Below are 25642 nucleotides of genomic sequence, written 5' to 3'. Positions count from 1 at the left end.
ACTACATACCCCTCCGTGCTTCTAAGTGGGACCGGCCCCTCTTAGCCATACGAGATCGTGTAATTTGCGTGCCAAGGACACCTAAGTGGGACAGGCCCTTAAGGGTTCAAGGTAGTTAGTCTCAATCCAATAGAGCTGAATTTCCACCACAAAACTATTCCCTAATTTCCTCCAGCCAAATACTAGGAAGAACAGTCATCAACTTCTACACCTGTCAAAAAGTATGTTCCCTAGTTCCAAACTCAACTCTTCCCGAAATGTCGCCTATTCCTTTTCTCCAGAGATGCTGTCTGACCCACTGAGTTACTCCAGCTTTTTTTGTCTATCTTCGGTTTAAACCCGCATCAGCAGTTCCTTCCGACACATTGTGTCAACTATTTACACCTCTGTACCGATGTTTACTCTGCCCCTGCCTCAGGTTATTAGCTGCCAAAACTCACCCACACTTCTGTTACCTCCTGCCTGTCAATGCTGGCCCTCCGTAAAATTGATTATTGAAAACTCTGCTGCTGGCCTGACATCAAGATTTTCCTGAATCTCCTCAGACTTTGCTGACGTTTATCGGCTCCTGGCTACTCAAGACTTCATTTCTCATCCTTGGTGTTATATGTGGTCTCCCCCTTCCTAGCTCTGTAGTAACCTCTGCCTCATTCAAGATTTCTGGACCAGTTTCAATCTCTCAGATGCCCTCAAATTCAATCCTCCAGTACTGGCAACTGTGCCTTAAATCTTTGTGATTCCTCGCTCAAACCTTTGTTCCTGCCTCTTCATCCTCCTTTAAGATGGTCCTTACTAAACTATCTCATTGACCAATAACATCTGCTGTTATGGCTCAGCTATCATTAAGTGCCTTGATTCTTTTGTGCTACTTCAAAGGTACTAAGTTTGAAATTAATTTAGCACAAATTAATTTAATTCCAGAAAGGCCACTTGGATGCTTGTAAATTGGTACAGACAAATGACATAGATGAAGCATGTCATTAAATTACAACAATTTAAGTCCAACTGAAAAGAAGTAAAAATATTTTGAACTGCTCAATGACTTATAGTCATACAGCATGGAAATAGGCCCTTTGGCCCAACTTGCCTATGCAGACCAAGATGCCCCATCTATTCTAGTTCCACCTGCCCACATTTGGCCTATATCTCTCTGCACCTTTCCTATCTATGTACCTATGTAAATGTATTTTTAATGTAGTTATAGTACCTGCCTCAACTACCTTTTCTGGCAGCTCATTCCATACACCCACCGTGTGAAAAAGTTGCCCCTCAGGTTCCTATTAAATCTTTTCCTTCTAACCTTTCCCCTCTGTTCTCTGGTTCTCGATCCGTCTATTCTGGGTAAAATTCACCCTTTGCATTCACCCCATCTATTCCCCTCATGATCTTATACATTCATTAAAGTTAATACATTAATACAAACACACAAAATGGAAAGTAGGACTTACAAAGCAGTATTACACAAATAGAAAGGCAATGATGTCACCCGCCCACTTCACTACTTTCAGACTGCTCTTGTAGAATCTCTTTTTAAGTTCTTGCTGCTATGGGCATTCTGCACTCCAAAGAATCTGCACCTACCATTTTAAATAACATTATACAAATACAGCAGGTCAGGCAGAAAGAGAAGCATAGATAACATTTCAGGTCAAAGAGCCTTAATCTGAACTGGGAAAGAGAAATAACAAGTTAGTTAGAAGTTGTAGAGTAATGTTAGGGTAATGGGAATATCTCTGATTTGTTGAGGACGGCTTGTCTTGAGGATATGTTGCAAAAATCATCGTGCCAATGAGTTAATAAAGTGCACAAGAGGGAAAAAAAATGGGACAAAAACTGAGACTAGAACAGCAAGAGAGCGAGAACGTAGACAAACAAAAAGTTGCAAAATGAAGGACTGATGGAGGTCCAGAAGATAAGAGAGAAATATCACAGATGGATGGCTTAAAGCAGAAATGGCAATTCTGATGAGGTCCGAGAGAGAGTCGAGTTGCTTAAATACATTGCATAATTCAATACTGGATCCTGCAAGCTGCAACTTGCCCAGGTGGATGACAAGATGGTTGGTGTTCCTCAAACTTACACTGGGATTAGTTGGAACAGTGCAGGAAGCCACCAACACAAGGGCAAAGAGTTGGAGGGAAAATTTGAAGTAGAGGCAATAGAGAGCTCTGAACTGGTTCTTCCGCAAAGCCATCATTGAAACTGTTTCTAACAGCCCTCAACTTGGGGCATTTGTTCCACTTTTTGCTCCAACTGACCCCATGATTCCATTGACTGGATGAATCCTACTGCTTATCCCCATGACCTCAACCTATCAGACATTCCCTTTGTCAAGTCCATCCTTCCCCCACATCTCTACAGTTTAACTACTTTTCTTTCTTTGCCACCTCTGACAATGATCTTCGACCTGAAATATAATTCTGTTTCTCTCTTAATTTATCTCTCTCCATAAATGCTAGCCGACTTGCTTGATGCTTACAGCATTTTCAGTTTTTATTTCCAATTTCCAACATCTACAGTTTCTTTATTTTCTGAGAAAATACACTCCTCTCATAATATATTCAAGAGGGGACTGCAGATGCTGGAAAACCGAAGGTGGACAAAAATGCGGGAGAAACTCAGCGGGTGCGGCAGCATCTATGGAGTGAAGGAAATAGGCAACGTTTCGCTCCATAGATGCTGCCGCACCCGCTGAGTTTCTCCCGCATTTTTGTCTACCCTCTCATAATATAACTTGCTATACTATCTGGCTTTGTCAAAGGAAGTTAGTTCTACCATACTTGATTTTACAGTTATATTTCACTTTATGCCACATTACTAGAAAATATCAACATATTACCTTAAATAGAAAGCCAAATCCCATCATAAGGTAAGAAGGTGGGAGGTAGTTCTTTTTACCTGTAAATATGAAAGAAAATCAGACCTGCATTGTCTGTAAGGTCAAGACTATAACAACAAAAACCTGCAAAACACTTAAACAGTAGAATATCAAACCTATTTAAAAAGGCATACGTTCATGTAAAAAATCTTTATCAGCATGTTTTAGCTATATGGAAATAACAGTCTACCTAAGCTTTGTCTTCACACAGATCCCAGAAAAAGGATCAATGATTTTATAAGTACGTTATTTTATACAGCTTCAGGTTCATATATAAAAATATTACTTGAAGCTGAAGGGTGTTGGGACAATCCAACTGTTGATAACCTAAAATAAATATGCATTTCACAAAAATGAACAAATGTCAAATTATCAATTCACCATATAAGATGAATGCTGTGAACAAACTTATCACCTCTGATCATGAAACTTCCTGTGGTCAGGTATTCTCCAGTAGGTGCAGTTTTTGATACCTGAAGATTTAAAAATGACACGTTATGATTTTCTTATTTTAAAGTCTGAAATAAATATTATATTCATTGTCCAATTATTGGTGGTACCATTGCCTATGGTGACGAATCACAGCCATATTATTTTGTGCTAATGACGGACAGAGGGAGGACCAGAGGGAAATAAATTCTGATGCATCTTATAGAGCTAAAACATTCACAGTTTAGCAGGGTATTTGCCCGTAATTTGTGTTGGAAAATATACTGTGACACTGATGGAATGAAAAATTAAATGTAAAATACTAAAAAATAATTTCTTAAAGGCAATATAGAGCACAACCAGAATAAACCTTTGATCTTCATGTTCACTATCTGGTTTATAAGATAGAAGAGTGAACTGCTTATTTTCACACGTAGAATTAAGAAGGGTCTCAACCCGAAATGTCCATGTTCTCCAGGGATGCTGCTTGACCTGCCGAGAGACTCTAGCACTTTGTGCCCTTTACTGTTTATTTTCATCCTATTCATTTCAACAGGTAGATGACCCATTCTGCCAGATCACCATCTAATCAAGAAAGCAAAAATCTGCCCATGATATTGGGAGTACTTTGTTACTCATAGCTTAGTCTTGTCTTAAGAGGCATAGTGACAGTGTGGAAACAGGCCCTTCGGCCCAACTTGCCCAGCTACACTAATCCCACCTGCCCACATTTGTTCCCTCCAAACCTGTCCTATGCAAGTCTTGATGGCCCACTCCAGAGACTGACAAAAAATCTAATATAATACATCAGTGTAACACTAAAGAATTGCTGCTCTTTAAAGACAATAAACTCTCTTGAATCTTGAATCTCTTGAATCTTGAACATCATCTTTCAGATGAGACATAAAACCATAGCCCATTTTAGGTAGATAAGATCACAATGTCGAGGAAACCAAGGGTTTAGCTGCTGCCCTCAAACAATAATATTATAAAGGGAATATCTGTTTGCCATTACATTGCTATTGGTTCAGTTTTGTCTAGTTTAGAGATACAGCACGGAATCGGGCCCTTCGGCTCACCGATTCCACGCCGATCCCCGCACACTAACACTATCCTACTCACACTAGGGACGACTTCCAATTATACTAAGCCAACTAACCTCCAAACCTGTACGTTTGGAATGTGGGAGGAAACCAGAGAAAACCCACACATGTCATAAGATCATAAATGATAGGAGTAGAATTAGGCCATTCGGCTCATCAAGTCTACTCCGTCATTCAATCATGGCTGATCTATCTCACCTTCCTAACCCCATTCTCCTGCCTTCTCCCCATACCCTCTGACACCCATCATGGGGAGACGTACAAATTCCGTACAGACAAAACCCATAGTCAGGATCGAACCCATGTCTCTAGCGTGTAAGGCAGCAACTCTACCGCTATGCCTTGTGTATCGTCTGATAGGCTTCCTACATTCCAATGGTGAGAGAATTTCAAATATTCCTCTTTGCTCTTGAAATGTCCTGAAGTTATGACGGATGCTACATAAATGTTCCTTGTCTGGTGAAAAAATAAAACGGGGAAGGCAGCTCAACCGTGGCTAACGAGGGAAATCAAGGATAGTTTTAAATCCAAGGAAGAGGCATATAAATTGGCCGGAGGAAGCAGCAAACTGGGAGACTGGGAGAAATTTAGAACTCAACAGAGAAGCACAAAGGGGTTAATTAAAACTTACTGTAAAAAGGAAAAGATGAGTGAAGACAAATGTAGGTACCTTACAGTCAGAGACAGGTGAATTTATAATGGGGAACCAAAGAAATGGCAGAACAGTTAAACAAGTACTTTGGCTTTGTCTTCACAAAGGAAGAGACAAACAATCTCCCAGAAATACTAGGGGACCGAGGATCTAGTGGGAGGGAGGAACTGAAGGGAATCCACATTAGTCAGAAAATGGTGTTAGGTAAACTGTTGGGACTGAAGGCAGATAAACCCCCAGGGCCTGATGGTCTGCATCCCAGAGTACTCAAGGAGGTGGCCTAAAAATCATGGATCCATTGGTGATCATTTTTCATAGTCTCTCGACTCGGGATCAGTTCCTGTGGACTGGAGGGTAGCCAATGTAACTCCACTTTTTAAGAAAGGAGGGAGAGAGAAAACAGGGAATTATAAACCAGTTAGCCTTACATCGGTAGTGGGGAAGATGCTTGAGTCAATTATTAATGATATAGCAGCGCATTTGGAAAGCAGTGACAGGATCGGTCAAAGTCAGCATGGATTTATGATGACTTTGGCATGGACTTTGGCATGGACTCATCTCCTGGAATTTTTTGATGATGTAACAAATAGAATTGATAAGGGAAAGCCAGTGGATGTGGTGTAACTGGACTTTCAAAAAGCCTTTGACAAGGTCCCACGCAAGAGATTAGTGTGCAAAATTAGAGCCCATGGTATTGGGGGTAGGGTATTGACATGGATAGAGAACTGGTTGGCAGACAGGAAGCAAAGAGTAGGAATTAACGGGTCCTTTTCACACTAGCAGGCAATGACTAGTGGGGTGCCGCAAGGCTCAGTGCTGGGACTCCAGTTATTTACAATATATATTAACGATTTAGACAAGGGAATTAAATGTAACATCTCCAAGTTTGCGGATGACACAAAGCTGGGTGGCAGTGTGAGCTGCGAGGAGGATGGTATGAGGCTGCAGGGAGACTTCGATAGGTTGGGTGAGTGGGCAGATGCAGTATAATGTGGATAAATGTGAGGTTATCCACTTGTGGCAAGAACAGGAAGGCAGATTATTATCTGAATGGTGTCTAACTCCCTCTTAAGCTATATTTAAGAGGGAGTTAGATGTGGCCCTTGTGGCTAAAGGGATCAGGGGGCATGGAGGGAAGGCAGGTACAGGATACGGAGTTGGATGATCAGCCATGATCATATTGAATGGGGGTGCAGGCTCGAAGGGCCGAATGGCCTACTCTTGCACCTATTTTCTATGTTTCTATGTGTCAGATTAGGAAAAGGGGAGGTGCAACGAGACCTGGGTGTGCTTGTACATCAGTCACTGAAAGGAAGCATGCAGGTACAGCGGGCAGTGAAGAATGCTAATGGCATGTTGGCCTTCATTGCAAAAGGATTTGAGTTTAGGAGCAAGGAGGGTCTACTGCAGTTGTACAAGGCCCTGGTGAGACTGCACCTGGAGTTTTGTGTGCAATTTTGGTCTCCTAATTTGAGGAAGGACATTATTGCTATTGAGGGAGTACAGTGTAGGTTCACCAGGTTAATTCCCGGGATGGCAGGACTGACATATGATGAAAGAATGGGTCGACTGGGCTTGTATGCACTAGAATTTAGAATGATGAGAGGAGATCTTATAGAAACGTACAAAATTCTTAGAGGATTGGACAGGCTGGATGCAGGAAAAATGTTCCCAATGTTGGGGGGAGTGCAGAACCAGGGGTCACAGTTTAAGAATAAGGGATAGGCCATTTAGGACTGAGATGAGGAAAAACGTTTTCACCCAGAGAGTTGTGAATCCGTGGAATTCTCTGCCATACAAGGAAGTGGAGACCAATTCACTGGATGTTTTCATGAGGGAGTTAGATTTAGCTTATAGGGCTAAAGGAATCAAGGGATATGGGGGGAAAGCAGGAACGGGGTACTGATTTTGGATGATCAGCCATGATCATATAAGAATGGTGGTGCTGGCTCAAAGGGCCGAACGGCCTACTCCTGCATCTATTTTTCTGTTTCTATAAATACGTTTTTTCCCCCAGCAATCAAAATGTTGGTTGTGATTTTTAACAACAAATCATTTAAGGAATGTCTAAATTGAGGATGAGTGCAGTGTAACTGTACAAAAGGAAAAAAATCCACAATTACCTGATTATGATGGACCCACCATGCACTAGTGATTACACGTGCATCCCATGCAGCACTATAACACACTGCCATCGTGCCAGCTTCCGTCAATGTACGTGGAGGAACTGCCTCCCCTGCAAGTAAAAAATAAAGCTTATGTCAGTGGAGAATAAAAGTAACTGACATTTCAAGTCAAGTCAAGTTTACTCGTCACATACGCATACGAGATGTGCAGTGAAATGAAAAGTGGCAATGCTTGCAGAATGTGCAAAAAAACTACAAAACAGAATGGAACAGAATCACATATTACATATTTGTGGGAGGAAAAAGAAGAAGAAAAAACAGCAATTTTAAAAAGACACCACACAACAGTAAATTGGTACAGTAAGTTAGTTCCTGGTGAGATAGGTGTTTACAGTCCTGGGAAGAAACTCCTTCTCATCCTCTCTGTTTTCACAGCATGGCAACGGAGGCGTTTGCCTGACCATAGCAGCTGGAATAGTCCGTTGCTGGGTTGAAAGGGGTCCCCCATGATCTTGTTGGCTCTGAATTTGCACCTTCTGATGTATAGTTCCTGCAGGGGGAGTACGTTTGTAATGCTGTAAGTTAATGAATTTACCTTTTTGGTTCTTAATGACACAGCTGGTAGCACCATGTAGGTCAGCATGTACATAAACATCAGCTGTAAAACAAAATTATAACTACTATTTAAAAAAGGTCACATATGGTCAACATTAGCTTGGTGGTGCATTGACTGGTTTTGGTGCTCCTGGGTTCAAGGGTGAAAAGTGTTTAGGATTCCTCATAACAGGTGCATGCTAATGGATATAGGATGTGTGGATATACAATACACTAACATTACTTGAAGGCTATACTTTGCTATTTATCCCTGGTTTGTCCCTGAACAGAGTGATTTGCGAAGGCCATCTCGGATGAAAGTTCAGAATCAACCAGATATAGGAAAGATCAGGTCGGAATGGTACAGTCCAACCTTAATTGATATTCCATCCCAAACCACATCAGGTATTCACACAGGTTTTACTGATGCTGGCTCTTGTTCCAGGTTACTTTTCATTATTTGAATTTAGTTCTCCTGCCACCATGGTGAGATTTGGATTCATGTCTATGGATCAATTGTCCAGGGCCCTGGATGCTAGTCCAGAAACTTAACCACTGTGTCACCATATCACCAGCCTTGCATTTAATTTATTGAAACCACATGCCACATGTACAAGCCTATAGAAGTCTCCGTATGTGCACATTTTCAGTTAAAGGTCAATGCACTGAAGAGGTCCTAACACAGTTTCAAAGGGATTTAAATGCAAAAATGTGAATTACTGTTTTTGTTCTCGACTACAGTGTTCCTGTCAGAACCCATTTAGAATACTGCGTTCAGTTTGGGCAGCAAATTTCAAGGTTAGTATCCTTCAAGACTAAATGATTGAGAAATGGTCTCATGAAAGACTTTTCATAATAAAGGTATTCTGTCAGGTTATCTGGTGCTGTAATTCAGTTTAAGGAAGCACAGATCAAGGTAGCCTAATTAAAAAAAAGATTTCTGTTATTTATGAGCAAAAGATAGAAACACTTCTTCCCACATTAGTCGAAAAGAAATCTGTATCTTCCCCCAAAAAGTTGTAGATGTCGTTCAAATACATTTTCAAGGTGATGAACAAAGCATTTTTGTTATGTATGTTCAGGAATATGAAGTGTCGTCGTGGCTTTCCCTCGAGGTCGAGTATGATGGTCTACCTTCTGTTCTTTTTATGGACTCTCAGGTGGCTTAAGGGTCCAATCCTGGCTTTGGAAGTTCTTCGACATTCAGGACATGTAATTCCAGATGGCAGATCGGGCTTTGGTTGTTGCTGCCTCTTTCCGTTTTCTTTGTTTTGGTGATGGAATGTTGCCTTCATAACAAGAGGATTTCAGTATAGGAGTGGAGAGGTTCTACTGCAGTTGTATAGGGCTCTGGTAAGACAACATCTGGAGTATTGCGTACAGTTTTGGTCTCCTAATTTGAGGAAGGACATCCTTGTGATTGAGGCAGTGCAGAGAAGGTTCACGAGATTGATCCCTGGGATGGCGGGGACTGTCATATGAGGAAAGATTGAAAAGACTAGGCTTGTATTCACTGGAGTTTAACAGGATGAGGGGAAATCTTATAGAAACATATAAAATTATAAAAGGACTGGACATGCTAGATGCAGGAAAAATGTTCCCAATGTTGGACGAGTCCAGAACCAGGGGCCACAGTCTTAGAATAAAGGGGAGGCCATTTAAGACTGAGGTGAGAAAAAACTTTTTCACCCAGAGAGTTGTGAATTTGTGGAATTCCCTGCCACAGAGGGCAGGCAGTGGAGGCCAAATCACTGGATGGATTTTAGAGAGAGTTAGATAGAGCTCTAGGGGCTAGTGGAATCAAGGGATATGGGAAGAAGGCAGGCACGGGTTATTGATTGGGGATGATCAGCCATGATCGCAATGAATGGCGGTCCTGCTCGAAGGGCCGAATGGCCTCCTCCTGCACCTATTTTCTATGTTTCTATGTTTCTCTTTTCTTCTAATTCTGTGCATCTCTTGGCTTCGAAGGTCGCTGTTTCCCAATTCTCGATGTCGATTTCACATTTTGTCATGCTGGCTTTTAAGGCATCTTTGACTTTCTCTTCTTTTGTCCGCCTCTTTTATGTTTGCCTTCTTTAAGCTGGGAGTAGAAGGTTTACTTTGTTAGACGCTCGTCTTCCATCCGAACAACATAACCGACCTATCTTAGTTGGTTCTTGATGACAAAGGCTTCGATGCTAGATGTTTTTGCTTCATTCAACACACTGACATTGGTTCTTCTGTCTTCCCAGCTGATATTGAAGCTGCTTCGAAGACATCGTTGATGGAACTATTCAAGTGTTCCAGATGGGGTCGGTATGGTGTCCAGGTTTCTGATGCATACAGGAGCGTTGGAATCACCACTGCCTTGTACACTAACATTTTAGTGTCAGTTCGAATGTCACGATTTTGAAAGACTCTCGTTCGAAGACGTCCAAAAGCTGTTCCAGCACACTTAAGACGATGTTGGATCTCGTCATCAAGGTGGACATTGGAGGAGAGGTGACTTCCAAGGTACGGAAGGTGATCCACATTTTCCAGGGTTGTTTCACCAAGTTGAATCGATGGTTCTCAGTTGGTGACGATTGGTAGATAACCTGAGTCTTCTTGGAGTTGATGGTAAGTCCAAGGTTCGTGTATGCACTGTTGAAGGCAGTCAGGATCTGTTGTAGATGATTTACTGAGAGAGCTGCAACACAGTTATCATCTGCGTATTGGAACTCGATGAGGGAGCTCATAGATGTCTTAGTTGAGACGGGCAAGATTGAAAAGCCTGCCATCTGTTCTGTTGATGATTTCGATTCCTGGGGGTGGATGGTTGTCACAATGAAGATGGTGAACAGTGACGGGGCAATCACGCATCCCTGTTTCACTCCTGATCTGACTTGAAACGGCTCACAGTTGCTGTTGCTGGCCATGACTGTGGCAAGCATGTCATCGTGGAGGAGTCTCAGGATTCAAATGTACTTTTCAGGACATCCATAGGTGGATAGGACGTCCCATAAGAGTTCCCTTGATACCGAGTCAAAGGCTTTAGTGAGGTCGATGGATGCCATGTGCAAAGGTTGAAGTTGTTCACGACATTTTTCTTGTAGTTGACGCATTGTGTAACAATGGGCAGATGGTAGAGATGGGCCATAATTTAACTAAGATAGACACAAAATGTTGGAGTAACTCAGCGGGACAGACAGCATCTCTAAAGAGAGGGAATGGGTGACAATTCCCATTCCTTCTCTCCAAAATGCTGTCCGTCTCGCTAGATTACTCCAGCATTTTGTGTCTATCTTCGGTGTAAACCAGCATCTGCAGTTCCTTTCTACACATAATTTAGCTAGCTGAGTGGCTGAATTAGTAACTCCTGCTCCAACTCCCTGATTTAAAAGATATGTAAATTCTACTGGGTTTATCAAACCCACAGGCAAAATGATAGAGATGGATTCACTTCAGAAATTTCTAATAAAATCGTATTGATTCATATTTATTATCATTCCACAAATCTTACTGTGGCCCCAGGTTCTGGACTCCCCCAACATCGGGAACATATCACGGTGGCGCAGCGGTAGAGTTGCTGCCTTACAGCGAATGCCACGCCAGAGATTCTGGTTCGATCCCGACTATGGGTGCTGTCTGTACGGAGTTTGTATATTCTCCCCGTGACCTGTGTCGGTTTTCTCTGAGATCTTCGGTTTCCTCCCACACTCCAAAGACGTAGAGGTTTGTTGGTTAATTGGTTTGGTAAATGGAGCAATTGTCCCTAGTGGGTGTAGGGTAGTGTTAATGTGCAGGGATCGCTGGTCGGCGCGGACCCGGTGGGCTGAAGGACCTGTTTCCGCACTGTATCTCCAAACGAAAATTTGCGATGCACAGTATAAACCTTTCATTTGGTAACAGTTTTGGAAGATCTGTAGAAATAGTTTCTCTAAAACCTAATTGTGACCATCTGTCCCAATAGCTACACTCTTACTCTATGTCACATTTCTTCTATATTATAAAGTACCTTGCAATCATTTACCACACAAAGACTGACAGATAGGAGTATTATATTTTTGTTTTTGTCAATCATGCTGACTGCCATCATGGAAAAAGGTGAAATGTAAAGTTGAAGTTTGAGGACCATTATGGGAGAATATAGTAAGCAGATGTAATGATCTTTCATGTGCCTAATGGCAATTTTTCAATATAATCTCATGGTTTTAGGTGCTTACATAAAGAAATGATCACAAATCTTACTATCTAAATGGCGTCGTTGGGAAAAGGGGAAGTACAACGGGATCTGGGGGTCCTTGTTCATAAGTCTATGAAAGTAAGCATGCAGGTACAGCAGGCAGTGAAGAAAGCGAATATAACAAGCCTTTATAACAAGAGGAGTCGAGTACAGGAGCAAAGAGGTCCTTCTGCAGTTGTACAGAGTCCTAGTGAGACCACACCTGGAGTATTGTGTGCAGTTTTGGTCCCCTAATTTGAGGAAGGACATTCTTGCTATTGAGGGAGTGCAGCGTAGGTTTACAAGGTTAATTCCCGGGATGGCGGGACTGTCAAATGCTGAGAGAATGGAGCGGCTAGGCTTGTACACTCTGGAGTTTAGAAGGATGAGAGGATATCTTATTGAAACATATAAGATTGTTAAGGGTTTGGACATGCTAGAGGCAGGAAACGTGTTCCCGATGTTGGGGGAGTCCAGAACCAGGGGCCACAGTTTAAGAATAAGGAGTAAGCCATTTAGAACGGAGACAAGGAAACACTTTTTCTCACAGAGAGTGGTGAGTCTGTGGAATTATCTGCTTCAGAGGGCGGTGGAGGCAGGTTCTCTGGATACTTTCAAGAGAGAGCTAGATAGGGCTCTTATAGCAGAGTCAGGGGATTTGGGGAGAAGGCAGGAACGGGGTACTGATTGGGGATGATCAGCCATGATCACATTGCTGGCTCGAAGGGCCGAATGGCCTACTCCTGCACCTATTGTCTAATGACCCGAAACGTCACCTATTCCTTCGCTCCATAGATGCTGCCTCACTCGCTGAGTTCCTCCAGCATTTTTGTCTACCTTCGATTTTTCCAGCATCTGCAGTTCTTTCTTAAAAAAAACCCAAGTGACTTTGCAATAGGAACCAACCCCCTGAGCGATATTTTAATTTAACAAAGACTATTTGTAATTGCAAGAAATAATAGTTTATGAAAAACAAAACAATGGTTCACACAAACCTGGTTTAAGATAACGTTTCACAATTAACTCATTTTGCTGCTGGTCTCGGCCTGCTATTACCAGATAGTTTTCACTGCTGATAAACCATAAGAACTTCTCAAACCTACAGAAGAGGATCAGAAATTACTAATAATGATGTGCAGTGTTAGAAAATAATTTACTCTCAAGTTCAAAGCCAATGAGAAATCTTATATACTTCAGGGTTAAAATAATTCACATAAACTTAGTTTCAATCTTTGAAGTTTTCTATATCTTCAAGCAAAGATTGAAATATTTTCAAAAATGTCAAACCTTCATTGTTTCAATTACTGTTCTGAACTTAAAAATGACAAAAATCTAGAATAGATTGTAATCGACTTAAATGCTGAAAATGTAATGACTTTAACTTAGAAAATGGCTGGAAGGAAATATTTTTTCAAGGACTCTTTTGTATGCATCTGTTAGCAGATTAAACGGTAATTTCTCAGATTTAGTCTCAACTGATAGAAGGGATCTGTGCTCTCTGGTGTCTGTTATATCATTTATAAAATCTTGAATAATTCCGCAGTGATTGTGAGGACAAAGTAGCTAAAGAACTGGTGCACAACGATCCCAGGTGAGAGACAGTCATGGTACTCTGAGACCTTTCTTTAATCCAAGGAAGGACTTGGATCTGAGTTGTTGCAAAATGTGTATAGCTGCTTCAAGCAATTCTTTGCTGGGCTGTCGATCTAGGGTATGGAAGGCCTCCAATGGAAAATATCCATTGGCATCCACAGTCTTCTGTGGCAAAGAACTCCACAGATTCACAACCTTCTGGGGAATTCTTTGCCACAGAAGGCTGTGGAGGCCAAGTTAATGGATATTTTCAAGGCAGGGATAGATAGATTCTTGATTAGTACGGGTGTCAGGGGTTATGGGGAAAAGGCAGGAGAATGGGGTTAGGAGGGAGAGATAGATCAGTCATGATTGAATGGCAGATGGGCCGAATGGCCTAATTTTGCTCCTATCATGTATGACCTTATGAGGGTAATGTAGGATGTCATTATTTTGTACAATTCCCATTTATTAGAAATGACTGGTCTGTCAGGAGAAACTCAAGTGGGTTAAATCATACTTATTATCTGTACCAAACTTTGATTAAACTGGTATTAACTATTTTACCACCTTAACAGAAATTGGGGGAATAAGCCTGCTTGCACCAAAGTGTAAAATATATTTATTGTTACATGACTGAATCCTGCAACTAAAAGGTGCAAGTTAGTGAGAGTCCACTTCTGCATAAAAGCAGGCAGAAAGAACACTACATTCTCGGAGTCTGAAAAGAATGCTTGGAGGCAAATTAGCCCAATTCAAATAGGGTGAAGAAAGTGAACTCACTTGAATGATACAACAATTTACATTCCATTAATTGTATCAGTCTAGTTAGTGGGCTCTACATACTCAATACATACCACATAACCTACCAATACACTTTTCTCGCTTTCTGAATTGTAATGACAGTTTGAACTTCTTTCAGCGTCTTTTTTGTCTTTTTTTCAGCCGATTTATATGCCTAAAAAAAGAAACATTTTTTGAATAAATTGATTATGTTAAAATAATAGTTAAAATTAAAAAAATAATAAACTTCAACGATCTATACATTTTGAAGCCAATTGGAGGATATGTAAAGGGAAGTAGTGGTCTTTGCAGTACTTCAAGCCTGCTCAGTCACTCAATAACAACGTGGCTGATCAGTGTTAGAAGTCTATTTTGCATCCATTCCTCCATGTTACCTAGTGTCAAAAATCAAATGCTCTCAATATACTCAATGAATGAGCACTTATAACTCTCTGAAGCAATCTGTAGCACATACAAAATAAAAGCATAACATGCTGGCAATACTCAGCAGTGTAGGGCACGTGTGTATTGAGAAGCAAAGTTAATATTTCAGGTCAATTTCAGAAATGTTGCTGCTTTTCCTCTCTCCACAAATGCTCGTGAATGTATTGAAAATGTTTCGAAGGTTCTGTTTAAAGTTGACACTTCTAGCATTAACAGTATTTGTTTTTGTACTAGTACATATTTATTATAAGCAGACTCAAAATGATATTGTAATCAAGAAATCTGAAATTGCAGGATATATCCCATCTATTCCAGATATCAAAAGATCATAAAAAAAACTAGAGGATATAGATAAGGCTCAGAAGGGGAAATCTTGCTTGACTAATCTTCTAGAATTTTTTGTGGATGTAACACGTAAAATGTATAAAAGAGAGCCAGTGGATGTAGTGTATCTGGACTTTAAGAAAGCCTTTGATAAGGTCCCACACAGCAGATTAGTGTGCAGAATAATACCACAAGGTATTGGGAGGAGGGTATTGACGTGGATAGAAAATTAGATGGCAGACATTAAAAAAAGTGTATGAATTAACGGGTCCCTTTCAGAATGGCAGGTAGTGACTAGTGGGGTGCCGCTAGGCTCGGTGCTGGGACCGCAGCTATTTACTATATTAATAATTTAAATGAAGGAATTAAAAGTAACATTAGCAAATTTGCAGATGACACAAAGCTGGGGTGGCAGTGGGAACTGTGAAGAGGATGCTTTGAGGATGCAGGGTGATTTGGACAGGTTGGGTGAGTGGGCAGGTGCGTGGCAGATGCAGTATAATGTGGATAAATGTTAGGTTATCCACTTTGGTGGCAAGAACAAGAAGGCAGATTATTATCTGAATGGTGTCAGATTAGAAAATGGGGAAGTGCAACAAGACCTGGGATTTTGGGGGAGTCCAGAACCAAGGGACACAGTTTAAGAATAAGGGGTAGGCCATTTAGAACTGAGATGAGGAAAAACATTCTTACGCATAGAGTTGTGAATTTGTGGAATTCTCTGCCTCAGAAGGCAGTGGTGGCTGATTCACTGGATGCATTCAAAAGAGAGTTAGATAGAGCTCTTAGGGCTAGCAGAATCAAGGGGTATGGTGAGAAGGCAGGAACGGGGTACTGATTGTGGATGATCAGCCATGATCACATTGAATGGCGGTGCTGGCTCGAAGGGCTGAATGGCCTACTCCTGCACCTATTGTCTATGTATCTAACTCAATTAAAATGAGCCAAATGTAGGTCCTCCCCAGGTTACACAGAGTTTGTTCCTGAGAACAGTTAGTAACCCAACAGTTTATAATTCTGAAGTGTGGCTGTGAGCTGAGTTCTCAATGGCATAAGATGCACACATCATCATTGCACCCGGCAAATTTGACTTTTAATAGTACAGTGGAAAGAAACCACATGGTTCTGTAATACAGGAAAAAGATAAATGCCGTTCCCATGCACCTCCTCTTAACGACTGGTCCAGCAGAGGCTGATTCATGAGCCTGTGATATCTGTACCGGTAAAGGTGCAGTATATTTTTGCAACCAATTTTTATTTCAAAATATCAGATCTATAACACAAGTAAAATGATAATAAAATAAAATTGTGCTGCAGCGTGAAATACTTCTCACCTTTTCTGCAGCTTCAACGGTCTTCTGTTCTTTCTTCGCAGCGTGTCTTTTCTGATCATAGTATCTGTATCGAAATATCATTTGAAAAAAAAGTTACTCCAGGGTTGTGTGTATGTTTAACATGAACCTACTAAAAATTATCAAATATAAATCCTTGGGAACACACTTGTCTATTTTAAGTACAGATGCTCCCCGATTTACGATGTTTCCACTTCTGAACCTTCTGAATTTTGTAGTCGGCATGGGCAGTACTCTGTATATCGCCAACTTGGACAATTTTACATTTTTATCAAGCCAATTAATCAAGCCCATTAACCTACAAACCTGTACGTCTTTGGAGTGTGGGAGGAAACCGAAGATCTCGGAGAAAACCCACGCAGGTCACGGGGAGAACGTACAAACTCCATTCAGACAGCACCCGTAGTCGGGATCGAACCTGGGTCTCTGGCACTGCATTTTTGCTGTAAGGCAACAACTCTACCGCTGTGCCACCGTGACTTACGATATTTCCACTTTATGATCGGCAAACGCTGGGCAGCGGCAGCGAGCCGCACGTCACTTCCGCTCACGTGATCGCATTGAATTAAATGCGTTTTCGACTTGCGATATTTTCGATTTACGATGGGTTTATCGGACCGTAACCCCACCGTAGGTCGAGGAGCAGCTGTACTAGCCACCTCTTGGCCACGTGCAATTAAGTACAAAACCAAATCAACTCATCATCCTTCAGTGGTAGACAAAACTGCTGGAGAAGCTCAGCGGGTGAGGCAGCATCTATGGAACGAAGGAATAGGCGACATTTCGGGTCGAAACCCTTCTTCAGATTGATGTCGGGGGGGGGGGGGGGGGCGGGAAAAAGAAAGGAAGAGGCGGAGACAGTAGTTTGTGGGAGAGCTGGGAAGAGGAGGGGAAGGAGGGAGAAAGGAAGGACTACCTGAAATTGGAGAAGTCAATGTTCATACCGCTGGGGTGTAAACTACTCAAGCAAAATATGAGGTGCTACTCCTCTGATTTGCGGTGGAAGTCACTCTGGCCATGGTGGAGGCACAGGATAGAAAGGTCGGATTCGGAATGGGAAGGGGAATTGAAGTGCTGAGCCACCGGGAGATCAGGTTGGTTATTGCGAACCGAGCGGAGGTGTTGGGCAAAGCGATCGCCAAGCCTGCGCTCGGTCTCACCGATTTTAACCCAGACCCGTTACCACAGTACGACCACTTCATACTCCTTTTATCATTACAGATCAGATGTTATTATATCTGTGCAGCACAATTAATAATTACACGAACCATGTGTACTGTGATTGTGAAATCCGATTATTTCATAACAATTTAACGTAACATGATACAAAATAGCAGCCTGAGCATAGATATGAAGAAGGAAGTGAGCAGAGCTCTTCCAAGGAGTTAATTCCAGCACCACCCGTAGGGTGTGTTTATAAAATGTAGATTCTTGAATGTGGGAGGGAATGCAACTGTAGAGCAAAACATAGGGGGGGAGCAGTGGTCTATAAATCCCTCAAACACATCATTCTGATCTTCAGCAATTTCTTCACACTGGAAGTAGTTAAAAAAAAAAAAGCCCTATAGTTTAGTTATACATATTCTTTCATGTACAAAAGCCTCAGTGCCAAAATATTCTAAAATGTATCAAAAATAATAGCTACTACATTCAATTGATCAATTTGGCAACCACAGTTCCCAATTAATTTTAGATCTGAATACAACACAATCTCGAATTTTAACATAAAAGTTAAAGTATCAATTTAAAAGAAGATAGCAGCGTCAGTCACAGTTGTGTAGGTTTATGAAATGAACACCTACTTTTTAGCATTAGCATAAGCTGACAAGCTGAGGTCCACATCGACCAATATCGGTTTGTTCTTCTGTAATAGCTTTTTCTGTTGCTTATTTTTATTCTTTTTCTTCTTGCTTTTTGTTTGTTCATTTTCAGCCTCTTGATCCACATCAACATCTTGATCTTCCTCATCTGTTACATAAGGGTTTCTAAACAAAGTAACAAATTGTAAAGAGCCCAATCAATTCGGTGGAGAGAAATGACTACAAAAGAATAAGATAACTTCTTTAAATTAATGTATACAGTTCAAAATTGTTATTGTTTTAATACTTGTCTTATTGATTTTTAATAATTGTAGATTGTTATTGAACATGAGGACCATTCCAAGACCTTGAAAGACATGACTATCAGATCGGTTGCGACCCAAAACGTCACCCATTCCTTCTCTCCAGAGATGCTGCCTGCCCCACTGAGTTACTCCAGCTATTTGTGATATCTGATAAGCCTGAGGTCATGGTTTAGCTGATTGTCAAACTTTATTTTAGGGTGTTTCTTGGGTTTTCTCTGTCCCACTCATTGACACCAATCAGGATAGCTTCAGTCTACTGGACATAGCAGCTGACCAGCTGAAGACTCTCTAGTCTGGCACCCTTGTGATCCGACAGGAAATACAGGACCATACCAATTGCCCATTGATCACCTTGCTCTGAACAGGAGAACTGTTCTTTTTAAGTATAGACACTTCCCGGGTTATGTAAAGATTCCGAGAACTAAGTTTCATTGAGTGGAAAATGCAGTTGGCTAAGATTGCAAAAGTTGCACTAGTAGGTTAACTGGGTGAAGATTAATACAGGTCTTAGTTAATTTTAGATCTCAGTTGGAATTCGTTAATTAGCACAGATTCAAAACATGCCACACCACAAGAGTTACCAGTCCACAGAGTGCCGGATAAGAGTTTCAACCTGTAGCAGCTTATTCCGATCAAATATTTTTTATAAAATATTACGTAATGCATGTCTGTTTGTGAAGTTTTCTTTAAAGCTTTCTATGTTAGTTAATTTATTCCTTGGCTCTGTGCCCTTGCAGGTATATTGTGGAATCAGTAAAATAAATTGATTCAAGGATCAGCTAAATTTTTATCTTCTGTGTATGGGACAGTTTCAAGGCCTCTTGTTACATGGGTGAACAAGAGGAAGAGGACTGGACTTTGTTGCCTTCCCTCACAGTGGGAACCATTGTGGGGGGGATGTTTTTATGTTAAATTCTTTAATGTTGTGTTTTATTTTTATTGGTGTGCTGCAGATGGCTCGGAAAACATGGCTGCTGGAGGCGAGAGTGAACGCTAACGCGATTGGCTGCCGTTGCTCTCTCTCCGAATTGTGTATTGTTGCTGTATATGTTGTTTTTGTTTCATGCTTGTTTTAATTGTAAGGTGTTATGCTTGTTTTAATCGTAAGGTGTCCCTGAGAGTCCTGAAAGGCGCCCATAAATAAAATACATTATTATTATTTAACTAATTCTAGCCAAGATCATATTTACAGTAGAGAACTCACTTTTTTCCTAATTTACTCATCAGCAAACAACTGGACAAACAGGAACATTCCATAGGAGGAAATATCCCACAGGAAAATTCCATACATTATATCATAACTTTGAAATCTTCAGTTCTATGGTCACACACATTTATATATGACTGTTAATCTCTCTCAACAAGTAATTTTAGAAGAAATGGACTGGATGCTCAATCGTATATTTTGTAATCCCCAAAATACATCAGAATGCACGCATTCATTCAGGGTGACACAGGGGTGCTGTAGGTATTGAGCCAGAACCTGCTGTTTCACATTTCCAGTACCAGGGTTGGAATCTAGTTTCCACTGCTGTGGGTATATTTTTCAAAACTGCAGACTTGCTACTATTTTTATTTTTTCCCACTGAAACCCTAGATCCAGTAATTTATCATGGATTAAAAGCTTACATCAAAAGATTTTATTTTTTTTAAACTTACTTTAGCAACATGGTGATATGATTTGTATTCAGCTTCAAGTCTTTAATGGAGCACGCAACAGGGTCGTCTTGTTCCTGAGCCTCCTTTACAATGCTCCCAATTTCCGTCCAGTCAATCTGATTAGCTAAGGCGCTGCGTATCACTTCAATCGCTTTATCAACAACAGTCAGATTTATCTCAATTAGCTCTCCTTTCAATTTATCATATTCCTATTGATGGAAAATATAGATATAAGATTATTTGCATTCCCTGTTGTTACCTTTGCGGTAGATAAATGTGCCAATTCACTTCAGTGGAATCGTTAAAAGAATGAATACCAAACGAAACAATGAGTTATTAGGAGGGGAAACCTGAAACGCGTTTACAGAATTGTGTTTCGGGGAACATCTTAAAGGTGGACTGAAGGATGCAGGGTCGATTCCAGGGCATGATGTGCAGAGTTTGTGGAGATAGGGGAATGGGAAAAGGATCAAACCCAGGAAATAAAATGAATAAAACTGTGGGAACTTTAGACCCAAGGGAATGCCATCAGATAAGATGCAAGCAGCAAAGTTTTGAAGGAGCCTTCAGTTTGTGAAGAACAAATGTTGTCAGGTAGCATTCGTACAGCTAAAGTCACCCACAAATGCTATACGGTACCTGTTCATATTTACAATGTAAACATGCACCTTAAGGCTACATTATCTGCATGCATGATAATAATGTCCACTACAGTAAATCTACAATTCACCATCATTCAGTACATTGTTGTAAGTGTGGGATTATTTTTACCTGATTTACTTGCAAAGAATCCAATCTTTTCTCAAGGTCTTTACGAACATTGTCCAGTTTCTTCAATGCTTGCTTTTCCTTGAAGATAGAAAGTTTGGTGTTACATAAAATGTTTTCACCTGTGCATAAGTGTTTGCAAATTACACATTAATCTACTCACAACTCTACATTCATCAAGAACAAATAATTTCATGGCCTTTGGCAGAGGTTGTATTTACATTAAATCACATACTTTATTTTGTGAACTGTGGAACTAATACTATATTTTTACTACTTTTAATCTTAACATTATATCTGAGGTGGCCTTAATTTAACTACTGTAAATGTAGTCAAATGATTCTGATAATTTGAGCTAAGAATGAATTTGGGATACAAGTCAATAAGACTGTCATCGCACTATACAATGACTAATAAATATAATATGTAATGGGTTAACAAATGACCTAGAAAACGTTTTACAATTTTCACAATTTAAAATACAGTTCAACAAACTGCAATAATGTGAAGATTGCAACTCTCACAAAATCAGGTCATGCCCACATTAGCTAGATTGTTTAACCTGCTCACCCCACCTTTCACCACATCACCTGTACTCCAGTTCAGGGCATCACTGTCCTACTGCTCTTCAACCAGCTACTTCAGTAGTTGCAGATCTCCCCCCACAACCATCCCTTGGACCTCTCTCTCTCTCACGCACACAGACATTCCTGGGGCTTCTGATTCCTATTTCTTCCAATTTTGCAATCTTCCTCAATTAAAGAAAGTATGATTTTGTCTATCTATTCCAGAACTAATTAACATATTTTTTAAGCACATCAAACAGAACCATAATAATAAAACAATGTGACTTATCCTTATTCCAATTTTGGCAGGAGAAATGTTCTAAAATTAAAAGCAACAAATATGCTTAAAATGTTGCTTTGCATTGATAAAACTGTTGAAAATTATATTAGTCAAGAAAGTGCCAGAAGCTTTCAAAATTAATTGAGGAGATTAGGAAACAATGTTAAGAACAAGCCTTCATAGCTGGATGTTGGAAGATTATGTATCTGGCTATGTGTTAGATAATATTGGGGAACTCACAGACATTGTTAATGATATAGTGCCATGAAGAAACCGTGCATTTTTCTGCACTCTGGCACAATTCGAGAACAGATGGAATTATTCATCACAGGTGATGCATCTCTGAGCAAGAAAGGTACTAACATATTTGCAAAGCATCATGTTATTTGTTGGCAATGAAAAGTTTTTAAAAAATGATGACCCTCTAGTTGTAAATGTTGTTAATGTCAATATTATACCCTTCGATTGCATTTGTAATACAAAAAAAAGTTGGCCTAAAGTTTTCTCCTACAGCTACACAAATCTGTTAAGTGACAAAATCTATTAATTGTTTCAATATTTTAAATATGTGGATTATCCAATGTCCTTTTTTTTAAAGTGAAGAAGAGCAATCTAACAAATGTATTCAAAACAATAAAATGGTTAGTCGTATAATAAATTAATGTTGCTTTAATTATCACCCTTTCTATGACGATAATTTCAAAAACGAAACAGAACTTCAATATATTCACTGATTATGATTTTTTTTATTACTTAAAGAGTTTTAAACCTTACCTGCTGTAAAGCTTTGATATCTATTTTCTGACTTTCTATCTTTGAGTAAAATTCATCTACAGCCTGAACAAAAAATGTATTACAAAATTAGTATACAAAAATGATCAATAGGAAACTGACAACTGCATATGTTTCTATTGTTTCAATGTTGTGCAAACCCCATTTTTCCTACAGGCTTGAACTTTAATATGGTGTGTTAGCAAGGTAACTAGTGAGACACAATTTCACCCAAGCTAGTACTGTTTTTACCCAAGATTAAAACTGCATTTCCTGAAAAAATTGTTCCCCAATTACTCAGAATAGAAACACAGCTCAGTTTTCCCCTGCTTTAAACACCAGCAGTAAGACGGGATATAGAACAGGAGGCCCTTTGGCCCATAATGTCTGTGCCAAACATGATGCCAAGATCATCTCTTATCTACTTCAACATAATCCATACGCCTCCGTTCTCTGCATGTCCACATGCCTATCCAAAAGTCAAATAGTTTGCATTTTTATAATTATGTGGCCTATTTTAATGGGTCAGATCTGATTATCTTTCATGGCCCATTCCATCTGATGGGCTCAGCCTCCACATCTAGAAAAGTAAACAGAGAGCATCAGCCCCAGTAAATTCAATGAGTTGGCCAGGTCCAGCCTAGTCCAGACCCTTGACAAGCCTACATTACTCATTCACTATTTTAAGATATCTTAGATTCAGGAAAAGCCTTGCTTACAAGCAGCAGGTATGCAAAATTCACTACCCACCATTTTCCAATCATAGCGTGGATTTATAAAATGAAGTTTAAATGCAATGGATCATTGTACTATCATAATGGTCCTTAATTAAGAAAGTGTTATGTACAAACCCTTTTAATATATAAACCCATCCCTAAACTGAATAAGACAGAATAGTTCAGAAAGGAAATAAATAAAATCCAGAAATGTGGCTATCACCTTATCAAATGACTCAAATTCGATGCAAGAACTGTTTGCATGTTGCGCAAAAAGAAATGGATGAAATTCCTCATAGCTGTAAAAGATAAAATATTTTCTTTTAAAATGGATCCTCTAACTACCCAACAATTGAAACTAGATCAACAAAAACGTGAGACTTACGTTAGTAACTCTTCAGGTGGCTTAGTAGGATCCAAACTTGGCTTACTTTCACGTTTCCTTATTATGTATCCCTAACCATAAATAGAAAAAAATAATTAATACATATTTATTGTTTCTAGTTTAATGACATTTACATATGTACATGACTTTTATGAAAGTAACAATGCTCATTCACAAAGGTTCTATCTGAAGACAATGGCCAGATGATCTATTGCGCACCCTTTAAATCTCCATATTGTCTCTACTTCAAAAGTATTTTACCAACTGAGACGCAAGCAAAGTAGCCTAATGTTAAAGCTGCTACCTTGCAGTTCCAGACACCTGGATTCAATCTGGATTGTGTTCTCCTTGGGATTTCCCCAGGTGCTTTAGTTTTCTCCCACACTGCAAAGGCATGCGGGTTCGATGGTTAACTAGTCACTGTAAATTGCCCTTATTGTGTAGGCAAGTGGTTAGAATTTGGGGGGAGATGATGGGGATGTTGGGAGAATAGGTTGCAGGGAAAATTAGTGGGGGATTTGTATCTCTCCATGAATAAACACATTTGATGGACCAAAATACCTCTATGTCACATTGATATATATATATGTTTTATTTTTTTAAACTGCAGTATGGATTAAAACTAAGCAAAATTTTAATTTTGTTTTTAACAAATGATACCTCCTTAATTTGGCATCACATGATTAACCTTTGTATAAGATGCAAGGATTCATATCCAGAGAGTAATCATGATGATAAGGGATATCCAATTACGGAATGGAGAGAATAACTTGAAGCAAAATGGCGACGGTAGCACATAGGAGAAAATATTGACAAGCTTACCTGTCCGTTAAAGCTTCTTGTCTTCTCCATAAATTCCTCAGCCATCTGTAGAGCAGCCAGAAGTTTCTCTCCATCTATATAGAGAAATTGAAAATTAAAATAACCAATAAAAATGCTCAGTGAGGTGGATAGCCAAAGGAAGTCTCACTAATGTTCTCATCACCAGTCACTTTACATTAAGGATCAAGGGTGGATCGAGGGGGGGCAGAAAGCTAGAAGAGATGCAAGGGTGGGACAAGCTGGCAAGTGAGGAGGGAAAAGGGGGAAATAAGAGGGGAACATGGGACTCGGGAATGGGAGATGCATGTACAAAAGAAGAAAAGTGCACGGTGACTGGGTTAGTGAAGTAGGCGTTCATCAGTCAGGACATTGTGTCAGTTGTAAAATATGTTAGTGAGCCCTCAAGAATTATGTACAGTTTTAGTTGCCCTGCTACAGATCTCCATCGTTAAGCTGGAAAGAATGCAAAGAAGATTTACAAGAATATTGGCAAGACTATAGGGGCTGAGTTATATGTAGAGGTGGGTAGGTTAGGACTTTATTCCTTGGAACATAGAAGACTGAGGTGTGACTTCATAGCGGTGTACAAAATCATGAAGGCCGTGGATAATGTTAATGTACACAGTCTTTTTTTGTATCCGACACACGAGGGATAATTTAAAGTCAATAAAACTACAAACCCGCACGTCTTTGGTATGTAGGAGGAAACCAGAGCACCCTAAGAAAACCCACGCGGTCACAGGAGGAACGTACAAACTCCGCACAGTAAGCACCAGTAGTCAAGATCGAACCAGTGTCTCTCGCACTGTAAGGCAGCAACTCTACCGCTGCGCCACTGTTGCACTTAAGTTTAAGATGAGATGGGAAAGACTTAAATGGGACCGAAGGGGCATCTTCTTCATACAAAGGGTGGTAAGAATATGAATGATCGGCCAGAGAATGAGGCCGGTATAATAACATTTAAAAGCCATTTAGACAGGTACACAGATAGAAAAGGTTTAGAGGGATATGGGCCGAAAGTGGGCAAATAGGACTGGCATTTAATGGGCATCTTGGTCAGCATGGACAAGTTGGGCAGAAGACCTGTTTCCATACGGTGTTACTCTA

The 25642-nt window shown here is 40.2% G+C and overlaps 1 protein-coding gene across 2 annotated transcripts in view; it reads right to left on the bottom strand.

Annotated features, from left to right (window-relative positions):
* The window catches only part of nemf (nuclear export mediator factor), a 62012-nt gene that overhangs the window by 19415 nt on the left and 16955 nt on the right, over positions 1–25642 (bottom strand). For both annotated transcript variants that reach the window (XM_033026538.1, XM_033026537.1), the window contains exons 8-21: positions 24536–24609; positions 23714–23784; positions 23552–23627; positions 22616–22678; positions 20999–21076; positions 20228–20436; positions 18246–18428; positions 16426–16489; positions 14410–14498; positions 12964–13067; positions 7784–7846; positions 7186–7298; positions 3294–3351; positions 2840–2898 (exon numbers count right to left, since the gene is read on the bottom strand). In XM_033026538.1, coding sequence (XP_032882429.1) covers positions 2840–2898; positions 3294–3351; positions 7186–7298; positions 7784–7846; positions 12964–13067; positions 14410–14498; positions 16426–16489; positions 18246–18428; positions 20228–20436; positions 20999–21076; positions 22616–22678; positions 23552–23627; positions 23714–23784; positions 24536–24609 — 1304 coding nt within the window. The remainder of the gene's footprint in view (positions 1–2839; positions 2899–3293; positions 3352–7185; positions 7299–7783; positions 7847–12963; positions 13068–14409; positions 14499–16425; positions 16490–18245; positions 18429–20227; positions 20437–20998; positions 21077–22615; positions 22679–23551; positions 23628–23713; positions 23785–24535; positions 24610–25642) is intronic.

Source organism: Amblyraja radiata, chromosome 9, assembly GCF_010909765.2.
Source record: "Amblyraja radiata isolate CabotCenter1 chromosome 9, sAmbRad1.1.pri, whole genome shotgun sequence".
In the NCBI taxonomy this organism is placed as follows: domain Eukaryota; kingdom Metazoa; phylum Chordata; class Chondrichthyes; order Rajiformes; family Rajidae; genus Amblyraja; species Amblyraja radiata.
This window is presented reverse-complemented; position numbering and strand designations above follow the sequence as displayed.